This window comes from Syngnathus floridae, chromosome 2 (assembly GCF_059516105.1).
Source record: "Syngnathus floridae isolate MCC-2025c chromosome 2, RoL_Sflo_1.0, whole genome shotgun sequence".
NCBI classification, from domain to species: Eukaryota; Metazoa; Chordata; class Actinopteri; order Syngnathiformes; family Syngnathidae; genus Syngnathus; species Syngnathus floridae.
The window spans coordinates 25,216,149-25,234,968 of record NC_142414.1 but is presented as its reverse complement, the minus strand read 5'-3'; the positions used below and the strand labels follow the sequence as shown (position 1 = coordinate 25,234,968).

The window sequence follows — 18,820 nt, the reverse complement described above, 5'->3', positions numbered from 1 at the left end:
TTAGGCTTAGAGCTAAGGTTAGGGTTAGAGCTAGGGTTAGAGCTAGGGTTAGGGTTAGGTTTAGAGCTTGGGTTAGGGTTAGAGCTACGGTTAGGGTTAGGCCTAGAGCTAAGGTTAGGGTTAGGGCTAGGGTTAGAGCTAGGGTTGGGGTTAGGCTTCATTCTAACCCTAGTTCTAACCCTAGCCCTAACCCTAGCTCTAACCCTAGCCCTAGCTCAAACCCTAACCCTAGCACTAACCCTAACTCTAACCCTAGCTCTAACCCTAACCCTAGGTCTAACCCTAGCTCTAACCCTAACCCTAGCTCTAACCCTAACCCTAAACTTAGCTCTAACCCTAACCCTAGCTCTAACCCTAACCCTAACTCTAGCTCTAACCCTAGCGCTAACCCTAGCTCTAACCCTAACCCTAGCTTTAACCCTAACCCTAGCTTTAACCCTAACCCTAGCTCTAACCCTAGCATTAAACCCTAACCCTAGCTCTAACCCTAGCCCTAACCCTAGCTCTAACCCTAGCCCTAACCCGAGTTCAAACCCTAACCCTAGCTCTAACCCTAACTCTAGCGCTAACCCTAACCCTAGCTCTAACTCCAACCCTAGCTCTAACCCTAACCCGAGCTCTAACCCTAGCATTGAACCCTAACCCTAACTCTAACCCTAGGTCTAACCCTAGCTCTAACCCTAACCCCAACCCTAGCTCTAACCCATGACCTAACCCTAGCTCTAACCCTAACTCAAACCCTAACCCTAGGTCTAACCCTAACCCTAGCTCCAACTCTAACCCTAGGTCTAACCCTCACCCTAGCTCTAACCCTAACCCCAACCCTAGCTCTAACCCATGATCTAACCCTAGCTCTAACCCTAACTCAAACCCTAACCCTATCTCTAACCCTAACCCTAGCTCCAACTCTAACTCTAACCCTAGGTCTAACCCTAACCCTAGGTCTAACCCTAGCATTGAACCCTAACCCTAACCCTAACTCTAACCCTAGTTCTAACCCTAGCCCTAACCCTAGCTCTAACCCTAGCCCTAGCTCAAACCCTAACCCTAGCACTAACCCTAACTCTAACCCTAGCTCTAACCCTAACCCTAGGTCTAACCCTAGCTCTAACCCTAACCCTAGCTCTAACCCTAACCCTAAACTTAGCTCTAACCCTAACCCTAACTCTAGCTCTAACCCTAGCGCTAACCCTAGCTCTAACCCTAACCCTAGCTTTAACCCTAACCCTAGCTTTAACCCTAACCCTAGCTCTAACCCTAGCATTAAACCCTAACCCTAGCTCTAACCCTAGCCCTAACCCTAGCTCTAACCCTAGCCCTAACCCGAGTTCAAACCCTAACCCTAGCTCTAACCCTAACTCTAGCGCTAACCCTAACCCTAGCTCTAACGCCAACCCTAGCTCTAACCCTAACCCGAGCTCTAACCCTAGCATTGAACCCTAACCCTAACTCTAACCCTAGGTCTAACCCTAGCTCTAACCCTAACCCCAACCCTAGCTCTAACCCATGACCTAACCCTAGCTCTAACCCTAACTCAAACCCTAACCCTAGGTCTAACCCTAACCCTAGCTCCAACTCTAACCCTAGGTCTAACCCTCACCCTAGCTCTAACCCTAACCCCAACCCTAGCTCTAACCCATGATCTAACCCTAGCTCTAACCCTAACTCAAACCCTAACCCTATCTCTAACCCTAACCCTAGCTCCAACTCTAACTCTAACCCTAGGTCTAACCCTAACCCTAGGTCTAACCCTAGCATTGAACCCTAACCCTAACCCTAACTCTAACCCTAGTTCTAACCCTAGCCCTAACCCTAGCTCTAACCCTAGCCCTAGCTCAAACCCTAACCCTAGCACTAACCCTAACTCTAACCCTAGCTCTAACCCTAACCCTAGGTCTAACCCTAGCTCTAACCCTAACCCTAGCTCTAACCCTAACCCTAAACTTAGCTCTAACCCTAACCCTAGCTCTAACCCTAACCCTAACTCTAGCTCTAACCCTAGCGCTAACCCTAGCTCTAACCCTAACCCTAGCTTTAACCCTAACCCTAGCTTTAACCCTAACCCTAGCTCTAACCCTAGCATTAAACCCTAACCCTAGCTCTAACCCTAGCCCTAACCCTAGCTCTAACCCTAGCCCTAACCCGAGTTCAAACCCTAACCCTAGCTCTAACCCTAACTCTAGCGCTAACCCTAACCCTAGCTCTAACTCCAACCCTAGCTCTAACCCTAACCCGAGCTCTAACCCTAGCATTGAACCCTAACCCTAACTCTAACCCTAGGTCTAACCCTAGCTCTAACCCTAACCCCAACCCTAGCTCTAACCCATGACCTAACCCTAGCTCTAACCCTAACTCAAACCCTAACCCTAGGTCTAACCCTAACCCTAGCTCCAACTCTAACCCTAGGTCTAACCCTCACCCTAGCTCTAACCCTAACCCCAACCCTAGCTCTAACCCATGATCTAACCCTAGCTCTAACCCTAACTCAAACCCTAACCCTATCTCTAACCCTAACCCTAGCTCCAACTCTAACTCTAACCCTAGGTCTAACCCTAACCCTAGGTCTAACCCTAGCATTGAACCCTAACCCTAACCCTAACTCTAACCCTAGTTCTAACCCTAGCCCTAACCCTAGCTCTAACCCTAGCCCTAGCTCAAACCCTAACCCTAGCACTAACCCTAACTCTAACCCTAGCTCTAACCCTAACCCTAGGTCTAACCCTAGCTCTAACCCTAACCCTAGCTCTAACCCTAACCCTAAACTTAGCTCTAACCCTAACCCTAGCTCTAACCCTAACCCTAACTCTAGCTCTAACCCTAGCGCTAACCCTAGCTCTAACCCTAACCCTAGCTTTAACCCTAACCCTAGCTTTAACCCTAACCCTAGCTCTAACCCTAGCATTAAACCCTAACCCTAGTTCTAACCCTAGCCCTAACCCTAGCTCTAACCCTAGCCCTAACCCGAGTTCAAACCCTAACCCTAGCTCTAACCCTAACTCTAGCGCTAACCCTAACCCTAGCTCTAACTCCAACCCTAGCTCTAACCCTAACCCGAGCTCTAACCCTAGCATTGAACCCTAACCCTAACTCTAACCCTAGGTCTAACCCTAGCTCTAACCCTAACCCCAACCCTAGCTCTAACCCATGACCTAACCCTAGCTCTAACCCTAACTCAAACCCTAACCCTAGGTCTAACCCTAACCCTAGCTCCAACTCTAACCCTAGGTCTAACCCTCACCCTAGCTCTAACCCTAACCCCAACCCTAGCTCTAACCCATGATCTAACCCTAGCTCTAACCCTAACTCAAACCCTAACCCTATCTCTAACCCTAACCCTAGCTCCAACTCTAACTCTAACCCTAGGTCTAACCCTAACCCTAGCTCTAACCCTAACCCCAACCCTAGCTCTAACCCATGATCTAACCCTAGCTCTAACCCTAACTCAAACCCTAACCCTAGCTCTAACCCTAACCCTAGCTCCAACTCTAACTCTAACCCTAGGTCTAACCCTAACCCTAGCTCTAACCCTAACCCCAACCCTAGCTCTAACCCATGATCTAACCCTAGCTCTAACCCTAACTCAAACCCTAACCCTAGCTCTAACCCTAACCCTAAACTTAGCCCTAACCCTAACCCTAGCTCTAACCCTAACGCTAGCTCTAACTCTAACCCTAGCGCTAACCCTAGTCCTAACCCTAACCCTGGCTCTAACCCTAGCCCTAACCCTAGCTCTAACCCTAACCCTAGCTCTAACCCTAACCCTAGCTCTAACCCTAGCTCTAACCCAAACCCTAGCTCTAACCCTAACCCTAGCTCTGACCCTAACCCTAGCGCTAACCCTTGCCCTAAATCTAGCTCTAACCCTAACCCTTGCTCTAACCCTAACCCTAGCTCTAACCCTAACTCTAACCCTAACCATAGCTCTAAACCTAACTCTAACCCTAACACTAGCTCTAACCCTAACACTCGCTCTAACCCTAACCCTAGCACTAACCCTAACCCTAGCCCTAAGCCTAACCCTAACCCTAGCTTTAACCCTAACCCTAGCTCTAAGCCTAACCCTAGCTTTAACCCTAACCCTAGCCGTAGCTCTAACCCTAACCCAAGCTCTAACCCTAGGTCAAACCCTAACCCTAGCTCTAACCCTAACCCCAACCGTAGCTCTAACCCTAGCTCTAACCCTAACCCTAACACTAGCTCTAAACCTAATTCTAGCCCTAACCCTAACCCCAACCCTAGCTCTAACCCTAACCATAGCTCTAACCCTAACCATAGCTCTAACCCTAGTTCTAACCCTAACACTAGCTCTAACCCTAACCCTGTCATTCGCTCTAACCCTGACCCTAGCTCTAACCCTAACCCTAGCTCTAACCCTAGCCCTAACCCTAGCTCAGTGGTACCCAAACTTTTTCAGGCTAGCGCCCCCTTGGCTCCCCAGTGAATCCCCCCCCCAGATTTGGTATGCTGCAATTTAAAAAGAGTAAGGTGTATTTGTGAACCAATTTATTTTTTAGCAGTTTTAACATTTCAGCAACATAGAATGGTAAATAAACATTTTCTTCCATTTACTCACAGAAAATGGTGGCGGACGTGATCTAAGGCACGCCACCCTCGCCACCCACACAATGACACACGCGCGAACACGCATACATGCACACACACATGCACACACAGGTACAAAGTCATATATGTACATTCGTAACAATATATATCAGTGAATGCACCACCCTAACCAGCTCAACACAACACAACGCGCGTTCTTGCGAGTCCCCAATTTCATGTTGACTTGAACTCAAGATGATGTTGACCGCCAGAATGCGGTTTTTATTATAAGATAAAATTCTGAACATTACAAGCTTGAAATTACAAACCTGAGTTTTTGCTTTTGTAGTCTATGTTGTCTATGTAGTGACTACATAGACTTCGGACTGCCGCCCCCCTACCGCCCCCTTCAACTTCTAACCCTAGCTCCAACCCTAACACTAGCTCTAAACCTAATTCTAGCTCTAACCCTAACTTTAAACACCTAGCAAAGTACAATTTAAAATGACACTTTCGAAGTACCCAAAGTTAAACTTACAAAAGAAAACCCATAACAAATAAAACTTACTGACAGCTGTCAGTGTCAAATGCAAAATGTAAACAAGGACCATGTGAAAATTGGGTCAATGCAATCTCCGGTTAGAATATGTTATTTTGTAGGTATTAACAAGTAGAATAGTTTTAAATTAGTCACAATTATTTAGGCAGATAATTATGGGATATTTTGGTACACTACACGAGGTAAAGAAAATACAAAAATGCATGATTAAGCTGATTTTTATGTTTTAATTGGCGAATAAAGAAACAAGGAATAAAACACCAGACAAGTTTTAACATAAATATTTATTAAAAATAATATTATTAAAAGCAAATTTCAAACCAGCAATCTAATGTGAAATTGCAGTAGATATATTGGATAACAATATTTAGGCGTACATAGGTATACACGTTATTTTAAAACTACTACGATTCGTTCACTCTCGTTCACTGAAGAGATTTGTTCTTTTGAACGAATCGTTCACTTACCTTTTGACGACGATTTTGACGAGCGGCTCAAAATCTTAATTTCATTAAAGGTATTCTTTTTCTTTTATTGATCTGTAGCAGTTGTTTGTCGAGTCATAGACATTTCTAGAGCAGTAAATAAATATTGGTACAAGTCAAGTCCAGTCACTACAAAAACTCTTTTACCGATCTCTCCTTTCCGTCCGGCTTAGTTGTCTGTCATTGCCGCCGGCTGTCTCCGATCTATCTTGCCTTCCATGCCTTCGTGGTGGCCTCGAGTGGTGTCGGTGGAGAGGCAACCCCCTAATCCCGAACCGGTGGGATTGGTTTTGCGCTATGTGAACTGGCGGAAGCCTCGGTGCGATGAACTGGAAATGCAAATCACTGACTCGTTCACTCACATCCGTCCAGTTCGTGAACGGGAAATGCAATTCGCAACTCGTTCGTGAACGGGAAGTTACGTCATGTTCTTCTTCGTTTTGTTTTACGGCGAGGTGGCACCAGCTCCAATGCGCATTACCGACACCTACTGGTTGAAGTTATATGAACTGAAAAACGAATCACTTTAGGAAGTTAATGTTTCACTGTCGTTCACTGAAAAGATTCGTTCTTTTGAACAAATCGTTCAATCACGAGCCAACACTAGTGTGAAAGACAAATGGGCGTGAGAGCGATTCTCCTCTCGGCAAGGTGCCTTCAGTGCAGAGCCTCCATAAAGACACACACACGTACGCAGTTAATAACATCATTGAGAAAACAAGGTACTCCAAACACAAGGAGAAGCAGCAAAAAAAAAAAATAATAAAAATAAAATAAAGTACAACCTGACGATTTTTTTTCTTCAATAAAGCAAACTTGCCATTAATTTTGTTTCATTCCTTGCAGCCACAGAAGTTACTCTCATTCCATCAGTACGGTAAGGTTGATATTTACTTACTACCCATCAGCTTGCTTCTGGGTTTAATGCTGTTCTTTTATTTGCTAATAAATAAGTTAACCAATTTAAAATGAGTATTTTATTTAAGTGTGAGTTAAATACGCCAAATCAATAATTAAAACACAGCATGAAAAGTTTCCCAATAATTTTGTTACATTACGCATAACTTGACAAACAGCACTGAAAAACTAATGATTATTTTACAAATAACTTTTTAGAGAAATATATTTGTTATAGTTAAATTAGTTTGTTTCAATTTATATTCACGGCAATAATAATAATGATGATGATGATGATTATTATTATTATGACTATAATAATGATAATAGAAGAAACAGGGCAAGTTTAGAACCAGGGGGTAAACTTTATCTCGGAAAGTTTACTTACATCTCAACATAAAAAACGCCTGTGTAATTGATACCGTGAAGTTTTTAGGAGATTACTGTTGCTGTGAGCGCTCTCGGCGAACACTGCAGTATTTATAGTATGCGTATGAAAAAATGCAAGAATAGAGTCGCATATTATAGCCACTTTTATTCCGAAAATAGAATGTGCAAGTGTAACAACTAACAATTATAAATGTTTCCGTGAAAACGGTCAGCGTCTCTACCAAGGTCTCCACATATTGTGCTGGGTGTTGCCAACTTCACTGGGATTTTTGAGGTGACATTTCTTGAGCGTAACTCGTATTCTCTGGTCGTCCATTGTGGGGGTGGTGGCCAGCCCACACCGTGTGGCCCCTTTATGCATGGGCATTCGCGTGTTTTCACTCGGGCGAAAGTGAGACGCGCCGTGGGTCCTATGTGAGGTCGCGTTGTCGTTCTTGGCTTTCCTCGGCAAGCCACGCGTCTCTGCTAGGACTGTGTCGCTATCCGTGGTTCTGGAGATGTCCAGTTTTCCGGGCAACTGCGACATCTTGAGGCGCTGTTGGTCGCTCACTGTGTCAGCCATCAGCAAGTAGTGTTTGACGTTGGCCAGGCAGCTGTGAAAGCCTTTCTGGAAATCGGAAACCTCCCCACGCGTGGATGGGACTGCAAATGTGAACAATGCGTCAAAGTCAAATTTTTGCAATTAATATGTGCAGACTTACAGGTGTGAGATTTCTGAAGGTGCTTCAAATGTCTCACGGTGAGCTCCAATATATCAGCCTTCTCCAGTTTGCGCTTCCGAATCTGTACAAGAAAAATAAAAAAAAATAACATTCCTGTTAAAATGCTCATATTTCAACACATAAAAAAATCTGTATGATAATTAACATTATTTGTTCCTTCTTTTCACCCCTGATCACGTATCAAGATTTGTGAACATTGTGCTCTTGTTTGCTTTTTGTCTTTATAACTGCCATCAATTGGTCTTGTGGACTGCAATGCGACTTAGTTTTGTATTCCGTGAGGTTTAAGGACTTTGGTCAAGCCTGTTATATTAAAATGTGTTTCATGAGTTTGGATTGCTTTGGGTAATTTCTATAAAATTATATTTTGGCCTTCAACTGCGTTGTTTTCTTTCCTTTTTTTTTTCTTTTTAAATATCTATGTGAATCTGACATATTACCACAGTTTGAAGGGTAAAGCAATGCCTGAACATAACATGATGACAGGGTTTATTATTGTCTTATTCTTTTTGTAAAATGTTTTGAATGTGTATTGAACTGTGAGACTGTGGAGCGGCTATTTGCTATATGCTATTTGCTGGTTGAAATCCTTACAGTGCTGCTGTAGTGGCTCTCCAGAAGACATTTCAACTGGTCCAAACACTTGTTAATACGAGCTCTTCGTTTCTTCTCCATCAGTGGTTTGGATACCTGGGTAATTCAGATAAAATCGTTAATGCATTTGAGTAAACTTTTTACTATTACATTCACAACCTTTTTAGACGTACCTTATTTGCAGTGATTGAATTGGACTTGTCCACACAGTCAGTAGATGCTACCATTCTGTCTTCAGCCTGTTTTTTAAAGGGTTTTTCTTTTCCTCTCCGCAGCCAGAAAGATAAAGTGGACCATGCGCGGGTTTATATAGACACACCCACTTAACATCTCAATGCAAGAAGTCTGCCCGTCCCTCCCACGCCCAACACCCTCAATCCCTTCTACGATAAATGGCTAAACACTGCTGTCATTTGACGGCCAAAACCAAGCGCACACCCAAAAAGAGAAGATAAAATGTTGCTCATAATTAAAGAAACTGGACAAATATAAAAAAACAAATGCCTTTCACAAATAATAGACATCCCCTAAACAACAAAATACCCTAGAACATATAGTACATACCGAAATAGAGAAGGTAATTAATATCTCCATAATTTGAAAACTTTAAAAAAAAATCACAAGTGTCATATTTTCGCACCAGTAGCCTGTTTCAAGCTGGAGCTATCTTTTAGAAGACACATTTCTTTGTTGTTGTTGTTGTTGTTGTTTTTGTTGTGTGCAGCATTTATAAATTGAAAAGTCAAATTAAGCAAACGACTGCGGCATTGCAAACGACTCGCATTACAGTGGCATCGTGTGGGGTAAAAAAAAGTAGCGTTAAAACCAAAAGTGAAAAATAATTGACCATGATTCAGATTCTGCTTGGTCTTCTATTGACACTTTAATTTGGGAGTTTCACGCCAGCTATAGTTGAAGGCAGCACCGTGGTAATTTTCGATGTGCCGCCACGCATCCTGATTTTATGGTAGCTACTACATGGCCCGATTGAGGTTCCACCTGCACTATGCTCGATTCACACAACCTGTTTGAGACAATATTTGTGGGTACGCACCAAATTGTTTGGATTGCAAAGGGGACTTTGGGCAAGCGAACTCTGCTATTCATCGGCTATTGAGCGCCATGACTTTTTGTCTCCACACCAAGCTGTTTGGAGGGGGTTGCGGATGTACTTGGGTTAGAGGGGCACCGAGGAGAATTGTGAGCCGCCCCTTGTCCTCGGTCCCCCGCCTAGCGATTCTTCACACTGTTCCCTGAAAGGAGAGCTGGCTTGGGAAAGTGGACTTCACTGTGGCCCATTGCGCATCTTTTACGCACGCAAAAAGCAGCCTTTGAAAATATCAATGAGTGCGTCGGGAAGCTTTGAGACGCGGCATCAGCCACTCAAGAGCAAGGGTCCGCATTTTGGACTTGTGAGGGCGAGGCTTTAGTACTTTATGAGGGTCACGCGACTCAATGAACGCTCAATGCAGCTGAAGACGGAGGGGTGCCTTCCCTGCATCAAATTGCACGCACACAAAAAAAAATGTTCTCCATTCCTGGCACCTACACGCACTAATGTCACCCATGCAAGTTACAATTTCTCTAATTAGACATACGTGAGTTTGCTAATAGGAAGTGTATGGGGCTAAATTTGCACATATTGTTCGCAAGCTTTGACCAGACTAAAAAAGTACATTTGTTAAATTATACTGGATAGGCTCCCCTGCATTTGACGCAAGTTACCAATCGACCCTTTTCCGATGTAAAATTGTCCCAGTCCTGTCCTGTGCTTTCTGGTCGCTAATGCTTGACAATTCTTATTTAAGGGAGAGATGCATGATGTATATAATCTTAATATTGCATCTCAAAGGTAAAAACCTGATGCTGCGGTTTATAATATTTAGGTATAGTCATTTATTTGATTAGTCCTGTCAGGTCACGTGCACCTTCACCCCAGTATTATTTGTCAGTTTGTGTTAAAAACCTTTATGTTAGTATTTGTAAAAACCTTTTAAGATTTTATTCCTACCAATACAAATGCAGAACTTTATCGGATCAAATGCGCCCCAAATATTTGATTTATGCTCAAGTGTATTTTTTTAGCATTATATTTTAGCATCAGCTTTTACTCTCTCTACTTGAGTTAACATTCTGTATCTTGGCGGATGATACAATTGTGAGATGTTATCACATGTTAACTCCATGCCTGCCAATCACATTCGGATGACTATATTGTCACGTCACGTCGCGGCTATGCAAATGACGCGTGTCCTGCTTCAAGTAAAAAAATAAAAAATGAAATAAAATCCCCCAACACTAATTGCGTAAAATTTACCGAATAATTGCAGGGCACAAATTTAATGCGTGCGTAATCGGTATGAAATCTGGCAGAGGTACTACGCTCCAAGGCAGCTCTGTGGTGTCTTTTGTCCTCTTTCCACGTCACATTAGTAAAGTTTTCACGCTTGCTTTGGACACAGCACCGTGGCAGGGTCTGTAAGTTGTTCCTCAGAGAACAAACAGAGACATCGCCTCGCTTATTATTCGCCATAATTTCAATTAGTGTTGCCTCTCCTTCAGCGATGCAAACAAGAATGGAGTGCTAACATGCAGGCAAGGGAAGGGACGATCGGCCAAGCTTTCAAAGAGTTTCTCCCTGCACCCCACTTCAAAGTCTCCATGCATGTCATCATCTATCCATGAGAATGGCGCAACGAGAAACTTGTGTCCCAGTTGGAAGCGAGAATGCATGTGCCATTACCGACAAGTTAAGTGATGTTTATAAAAAGGACGCGGCTCTCGCGCCACTTTTACTCTTTGAGCCTCAGATCATTCATTAACCTTTTAGGGCTTTTGTCATGGAGCCGTGCCGACGGGGACTCCGACGGATTCACTGTAAGGATTGGGCTATTGGGGGACTTGTTAGCAACAATTAGTGAGGCAATTATGCTATTACTGCAATAAACTACGTTTTTCTGGGGAGAAAACGGGTACATTTGCAAGTCAATGGTTAGACAAAGTGCCTGTAATCGACACTCCAATGCTCTTTAGTTACGTGTACGTGTCTCATTCACCAGTTCTTACATTACATTTCCTTTTCGTTTTTTTCTTTCCTTTTTTTAAGATGTAACGTGACGCCGGCATGGTGGAGATTTATAGAAATTGAGTGCTGAGTATTGATACTTATATGTTTCCTCATTGTGAGAAATCATACACACCCTTAAAACTGCTGGTCTGAAAGTCGACCGACACGCCTGGGTCAATTTGAGTCATTTTTTTGGTTGATTTGTGCAAACCAATCCATTGATCCATCCGTGCATCCATCAACGCATCCACAGTCCACAGTGACTCTATTGTCATGAGGACTTCACGGTCTGTCTTTCCTTCCCATGAGCGCTGTGGCTCTGTCTCATCCAGACAAGGGCAGGCCCACATTTGGCACAGCGAAAGCGGAGCAAATCGATTTGCCGCCTTCCATTCAGGTGCACTTGAGTCTGCGCTGGTGTGACCAAAGGGCTTTTGTTGTGCGCAACAAGTGCACAAAACGAAGCAGGTATACACCAACAGGTGCATGCAGTGGAATAAAAAATATATACATATTACAAATATAGACAAAGGATTTGGGCCAAAGCCACGCGACAGCACCTCTGATCAAACATCAAATGGAAGGCGCATCATGAATTTCTATGGACTGCTCCTCGGGTTATTTAAAGAGTTCTTTCCTTTGCTTTGGGCGCACAATGGTCGCGGTTCGCCTGTGTGTGCACGGGTGAGCGCATGAAAGGAGCAGAGGTGCACATTAACATCGCTTAAGGTTCTCCAAATGAACTGACTGCAAAGTAACTTTATAACTCGCTGGAGGATGAAGCCTTTGTGCGCGCCTCAAGTGAAAGACAAGAGGGAGAAAAAAGGGAGCGGGTGAGTGGGGGAATGCCATTGTTGAACACTAAAGCGCATGGGTGTGGGTATTGATGCGCCTTGAATTGCAAAACATCTGCCATTTACTTGGAACCACTTGAGCGGGATTTGAATTAAAATTAAGCAGCAGCCCTTTAGTGCACTGTCTCCGTAAAACAACACTGCGGAGACGGAAACTGCACGCGCTATAAAACCTGATATGCAACAAAAATATCGTAATATAGATAAAATATAGTATTGTAATGCTGTCACATTTCGGCTCATTTTGTAACTTACATTTATTCAATTCGATAGATTTGTGACTTTTTCATGATTTATTTTTATTTCTTACTGATACACCCCCTCTATGCCGTTGGTTTTAAGCAGTGACTCACAGACTAATTATTGACCGAAAAATGATTAGGGATTTTGCGTGCATCAACCTCTACTCATATCATGAATTTATATGGTATGATATTTTTCCCGCCACACAAATCCTACATGGGAGCAACCTCAAGCGTTTTATTGTTTCGTAAGAACCAGTTGCTCATCAAGGGTTTCCCAGGGTGGAAAACTGAAAGGTGCAACTGAAAAGACGTTTCTGCGATTTTCTTCGCTCCTTATGCTATTTTTGGGACACACAAATGTGCTGCTGCAACAGAATTGCTGCGTATAGCAAAATGCATAATCATGAACAGTGTATAACGTGAACGGAATGCTGCAGCAGCACTGTGAAGCGTATCATGGATAAAATCACACAAGTCTTGAGAGTAAGTCATATTGCGAGTCTCCCACCATATAAAAGCTTAAAAGAGTTTCCAACATATCAAATAAAATAGGTAAAATAGGGTCACAACATAGCAAAAATATATTGACATTTAAAGAAGTTATTATATTAAGGATTAAATTGATGAGGAGCAAATTGTTCTAAAATCTTCCTCAACAACAAATGAAGAGCATGTGGCCAAAAACGTTGTATATTGTAATTTTTTTAATAACCTTGAAAAGGATGGATTGCACTGATAAATCTAGAATAACACAAAAAGTTGAAATAGTACATAACAAGATCAGAGGATCAAACCCGATCGAGTACCCATAGTTCACAAATGTAACTAAAGTGTAAGGTTGAAGATTGACAAAAACCAGATCTGCTGTATTGCATTGATGGTGAATTTGTAGTAAAAGTTTAATAAAGAATACGATAGAGCCAACCACCAAATCATGCCCGCTGAGTTAAGCAACGTGTGCTGCAGGCAAATGGTAAGTCGTAAATTGGTATGAAATTGTCAATTTGTTGGTGTCAGCATTGAGCTGCTCCCCCACGGCGCCATATGCCATGTTAAGTGTCATCATTTAGCAATTCGTTCCTACTTTCACGGTTCATCCTCCCCGTCCAGTAGGGGTGAATAGCCGCAACAAAATGCCAATTGAAACACAGAAATGACCACACACCCCCGCGGGGAAAACCTTTCTGCTCCCCCACAGAACTGCTGCGTGACTTTAGCTCATCAAGGATTCCTACATAGGAATAATGATAATTATTGTTGGTTGAAGGTTTGCAACTAGGTTAAAAATAGTGCAATGTTGATTGAATGCTACTGTTTTAAACAAACAAAACACAAACATATTTTCATTGAAGCTGTAAATATAGAGTTCAAAGTTGTACCAGGAGAAAATCCACGGCCCGGCGAGGACAACCTCCACAAAGGGGAATGCGAGGATTAGATTAGAACCTACGACCTGGGAACTGTGGGGCGGATCCCACCACGTCAAAACCCGGTTAAGTCTAAATTGGGGAAGATGTAGTGCAATACTGCAGCCAAGTGGTGATACGATAAATCGAAGGTGGAAAAAGACATGGAAATACGTCGTGTGGAAGGTGCCGATGATGACATGAAATTCAGCGGTGAAACTTCAGTACAAAATAGTGAAGGAAAAACGTACTAATGCACTTTTAGTTATAAGTGATGTCTTTCCGTGGTTCTGAAATTTTTCACACGATCTTGAACAAGTCATATTAAAATGATCATAAAATATCCACAAAAATCCAATGACTTTCATTTAAATACAGCTTAATTCCCATTGGTATGTTGGAGTAAGACCATGAATTTTGTCTTTATGCTTCCCTGCACTGACAGACAATCAACGTGTGATTAAAACACAGGTTTCAGCTTTAAGAATTAAGCCACCTATTTCTGGCATTCATTGAGGCTGACATTTCACGTTGCCCCCTGCTGTTCAATGAAATTGACATCACACCAAATGTCTATTATAAAAATAATAACAGCAACTGTTTCAAATCAATCAATGGTTATTGTGAGGTGGTATTTATTGCAGGGTGCTACTGACTAATTGTTTTGGTATAATTCTGGATTATACCTTGGAAGTACTGTGGTGTGTTTTTGTGGGGTTGAAAAATAATGATGTAACATTTTGGGAGGAAATACCACAAGATGAAGGAGTAGAGGCTGGAGAGCACTGCCAGAGCATTCAGGCTTTGGACAAACTTGCCCCTATAAAGCAAACAAATCGTCACAAAAACAATCCAGGTGAGGATCAGCAGGAGCAGGCAGAAGGTTATTGCTTTGGCCTCGTTGTAATTTTTGGGGAGGTCCTTCCCCATGTAGGAGAAAATGAAGCAGAGGGCGCACAAAGACGCGAGCATAACTGTCGGACCGGTGGCCGCCTTGGCACTGATTTCACAGCTCAGGATAATTTTGTCTGGAGACCACGTCGTCTCATTGTACGGCTTGGGGGTGGCAATCCAAAAGCTAACTGAATTCAGGACGCACTGCGTTACAAACGTCCCTGTGACGACGAGCCACTGACCGTTATATTTCACCCACCAACCATATAGTTTGGGGAACTTGGCGGCCATTTTGAAAACGCAAACAATCTGGAAAGCGCGCACCACAAAACACGCAAGGCACATCGAGAAAAGCAACAAAAAGGGCATGAAACGTAAGACGCACGAGACAACCGAGGGCTTTCCAAAGAAGAAGATGATACTCAGGCTGCTCAGACTGAGGCATCCCAAAATGAGGAAGCACATGTGGCCGCCGGCGGACCTGACGACTGGCGTGCTGTAGTTGAGGGCAAAGATAACACACATGGTGACTCCCAGGAAGAGTAGCAGCAATGTTCCCGCCAAGATCAAAATAGCAGTGCTGTCCTCAAACGAGACGTACTCCACTTTTCGTAGGGTGCAAGATGTGCTGGCTTCTGGTGACCACTCCGTCTCCTTACACTCCACACACGTGTATGCGTCCTCTGGAGTGTACACAAAACCAGTCACTACTTTCTAATCTTTAGCGTGATCTGGAAACAGACTCAGCTGTCTTCCACAAATTAGAATGAGGCCCTTAAATGGGGGATTTAAAATCGGACTAGTATTTGAAAAAGGGTAGGCGTTCTGAAGTTAAGGTTTCAACACTGCTAGGGTTAGGGATTCAAATTAGGCTTTTGAGACACAGTTTAGCTTTAAAACAAGGATTATGAGTTAGCTTTTCTAGCTGTGGTAAGGGTTTTAAGTTGTTGTTTTAACAAAGACTTACGTTTTTAGAAAGGTGTCTCCTACTTTCTACTTTTTAATTATTGTTTACTTCCTGTATACTAAAAGTCATTGACATAATTTATTTATTTAGCCATTTATTTATTGTGCTTTGTTTTATGAACAGCACAACTATGGTTGTCTTGAAGAGTTTAAAAATGTGATTAGTGGATTGTATTCAAAGTTCCGCTAAATCAACCCTTGACTCACTAATTGAACACTGCAACTTGTTTCAGCCAATGACGTATACGAACGACAATAATTATAATACTAAATGAAAGATCAAATTTAATTGTATACTGTATTGCAACAATACAACACTGTATCATAAAAAAAAAAAAACATTTAGAGCAAAGTACTATGATGCAATGGAATAACCAACAAGGTCAATCCATTTATACTATGAAATATCAAATGAGGTTGTTGAGACCAACGTACCTGTGATGTTGATATAGGTTCCATGAGGACATTCCTCACAGGTGAAGCAACACTTGTGAATTCCGTCCGGCTTCTTTGCAAACCCAATGGGACAATTGTGAGAGCATTGTGACGTTGGCACCTGCAAAAGACAAAGATTGTAGCAGCCTCATGAACAGAATGAAATTTGTTTCATTAGGCATTGATTCTAACTGTCACTCTCTCAGCTAAAAAATAAAACAAAACTAGTGTGATAAAAAATAGTTGTCAGAAAAGATGAAGACGTTGCCTACCTCCAAATCTCCATGCCAGTGAATTCTACTGTCGTTGATAGCAAAGCTGAGCGAGGGTTGAAATTCATAGACTCCAATCTCCTCAATGCCCCCGCTTTTGTTCCAGAAAACGATGGAATAAGATCCAAAATTGGGGTCCCCGTGCTCGTCAAATTGTATGCGCTGGTTGAGCAGTTTGAAATTGGACTTCTTCAGCTCCACCAGAACCTAAAAGAAAGAACATAGGGTCACATACAGCATGCACACTTCATTTCAAACTAAAGTTCATGCCGTTTACTTCTAGTTGCAAATATAACAGTGAAATAAAAATGAAGTTGTAGCATTTCCAGAGCTTCAAACTATTCTGAATGTAAACAGTTTAAATTATTTGAACCAATAAGTTCACTCGCCGTCACTCACCGTGTGGGGAAAGACGGAAATATTTCCCAGACACCTGTACGTGTCACATTTCAAGACGTTGTGTAAGGCGTGAGCGATGGCATATACGGCGGAATAAACAGAAAAAGAGTAGGACGGGTCCATGGAGATGATATCCTGTGCGCTCAGCATAGAGCAGTTGCAAATCTGATTGCAAAACTGAAGCTCCTCTGCATTGTCACAAGGACCTTGGCTTTGGGACGCAAGAAGAAATTCTGTGAAACCGGGTATTTTTACTACAGGCTGAGATACTCCCAGTACAGTTCCAATTTTTTGGATGCCTTTCATTTTGGGGAGCTTCTCACTTAAGGACCAGGTGTCAATCGCCAGCCACACCTTGTTGGTGACGCCCAACTGTACCGCCGACACGACGAGAGCCTCGGCCAGCAGTTTGGGTGCAAAAATTACAATGGTTTTTATTCTCTGTACTTCAATACGGTGGAACATTTCAGAGTAATTTGAGTTGTGTTTGAGATCCATGCTGAAGGCCAGACAAATGTCGGTATCTTTAATCATCTTCCTGAAGAGCGCCAGACCGTCATTGCCGTAAGCATCGTTGCTGTTTAGGAAGGCCACCCACTCCCAATGGAAGTGATTCATGATGGCAACAATCATTTTGATGCTGGCTTGATTGGAATGCACGGTGCGCAGGAAAGATGAATATTTTGCTTTTTCGGAAAAGGCCGAGCTGCCAGCGCCGTAGCTGACCTGTTAAAGGGGTGACAGAGGAGATGTCAGTTTTCAGTCACAATAAATGAACACACAATATCAACTTTTTATATGAACTTCAATAGTCCTATGCTCTTTAAGCTAGCCTATCAAGGATCACTGTTCTATGTCTAAGAAGTGTATTTATTGCGTGAATGCTGAATATCTTGAGAATTTCAAGTAAAGCTATGTATGGTGCAAATTTAAGCATCCACACCATTTGCGCCAATGACGATTGGTGAGCTGTGGGCAAGGGAATGATGCATGTAGAAAAACTTCGAAGCCCAAGCTCTCTCTGAATGATAACTAGAATTAGATACAAATACTGTCTAAGCTATATTGGTAGACTAGTTGTAGAGTTACCAGTGGAATGAGATCCATCATGAAGAACGGCGCTATCGTCAGCGTGTCGGTGCTTGTAAAAGGGCCGACCACTCCTACGACTTTGGAGGCTGCAGACACATGCGGCCGTTCTTCACTCCAAGGTCGGATCAATCCCTTGTTTGAGATGAGGTCCAAAATACCGGGGAAATTGTCGGAAACTGAGCAGTGGTCAAATATCTTGTAGCCCAGAGACACATTGGGCAAGAGCTGTGTTGAGTTATTGATCTGCTCCACAGAGAATCTCATCAGCTGAAACCGCCGATAACTTGACACACTCAAGGCTTGACTGGAAGGAGAAGTTAATTTGACTATGACATTTTCATCATTCAAAATAAGAGCTCTCAATACGATGTGGTATAGCAATATACCATTGCCAACCACAAGCACAGTTCGGCTGGTTTAAATTTTATGCCAAATGTTTGGACACTCACCTGGAGCAGCGGATGGCCTCTGGTCTCTCGTGGATGCCAGCGCTACTAGTGTGAATGTCAAAAAGTCCACCTATCAAATAGTCTCCATTCAGGTTGAACTGAGATTTGCTGCACTGAGACCATGTGTGTAAAACATATTCCATCACATAGCAAGAGACAAGAAATTGTCGCATTCTCTTCACTTCCATTGCGCAAGCCTGTGTAAAGCTGTCTGTATGATACCTTTCTGCTTTAAACAAGTAACATGATGCTTCTATTGGCAAAACATTTCCATGCACTTTGGAATGCATGATTAGAATTGGCATCAGCAAAGGATGAGGGCCTCCCAAATCAGTATGCAAAGAGAATCTCAACTGACTGTGAAGACTCTGCAACTCAGGTTAAAACCATTTCAGCAAAGGCAAACTACTACATGTTTTTATCAACTTTGGTCAAAAATATAATTGCATGCTTTTTTTCCCCAAACATAATATTGTACTAGGCTGGAAACCGCAGTGGAAGCTTAAGTTAAATGATGTCAAAGGACGCACGAGGTCACAAGCAAATAGAGTA

General features: G+C 42.9%; 2 protein-coding genes across 2 annotated transcripts; both read right to left on the bottom strand.

Annotated features, from left to right (window-relative positions):
* Positions 1–6,998: 6,998 nt before the first annotated feature.
* On the bottom strand, positions 6,999–10,054 carry LOC148402756 (transcription factor HES-5-like). Its single transcript, XM_088368710.1, has 4 exons — positions 8,363–10,054; positions 8,190–8,285; positions 7,575–7,656; positions 6,999–7,515 (listed from the first exon to the last, which is right to left on the bottom strand). Exons 1-4 carry the CDS (start codon positions 8,414–8,416, stop codon positions 7,091–7,093), a joined length of 657 nt encoding a protein of 218 aa, XP_088224836.1. The 5' UTR covers positions 8,417–10,054; the 3' UTR covers positions 6,999–7,090.
* Positions 10,055–13,137: 3,083 nt separating this feature from the next.
* On the bottom strand, positions 13,138–18,565 carry LOC148402755 (taste receptor type 1 member 1-like). The gene is made up of 6 exons (XM_088368221.1): positions 18,269–18,565; positions 17,817–18,123; positions 16,728–17,453; positions 16,329–16,535; positions 16,057–16,177; positions 13,138–15,338 (listed from the first exon to the last, which is right to left on the bottom strand). The coding sequence occupies exons 1-6, from the start codon at positions 18,556–18,558 to the stop codon at positions 14,410–14,412; spliced, it is 2,580 nt and encodes an 859-aa protein (XP_088224347.1). The 5' UTR covers positions 18,559–18,565; the 3' UTR covers positions 13,138–14,409.
* Positions 18,566–18,820: the final 255 nt, after the last annotated feature.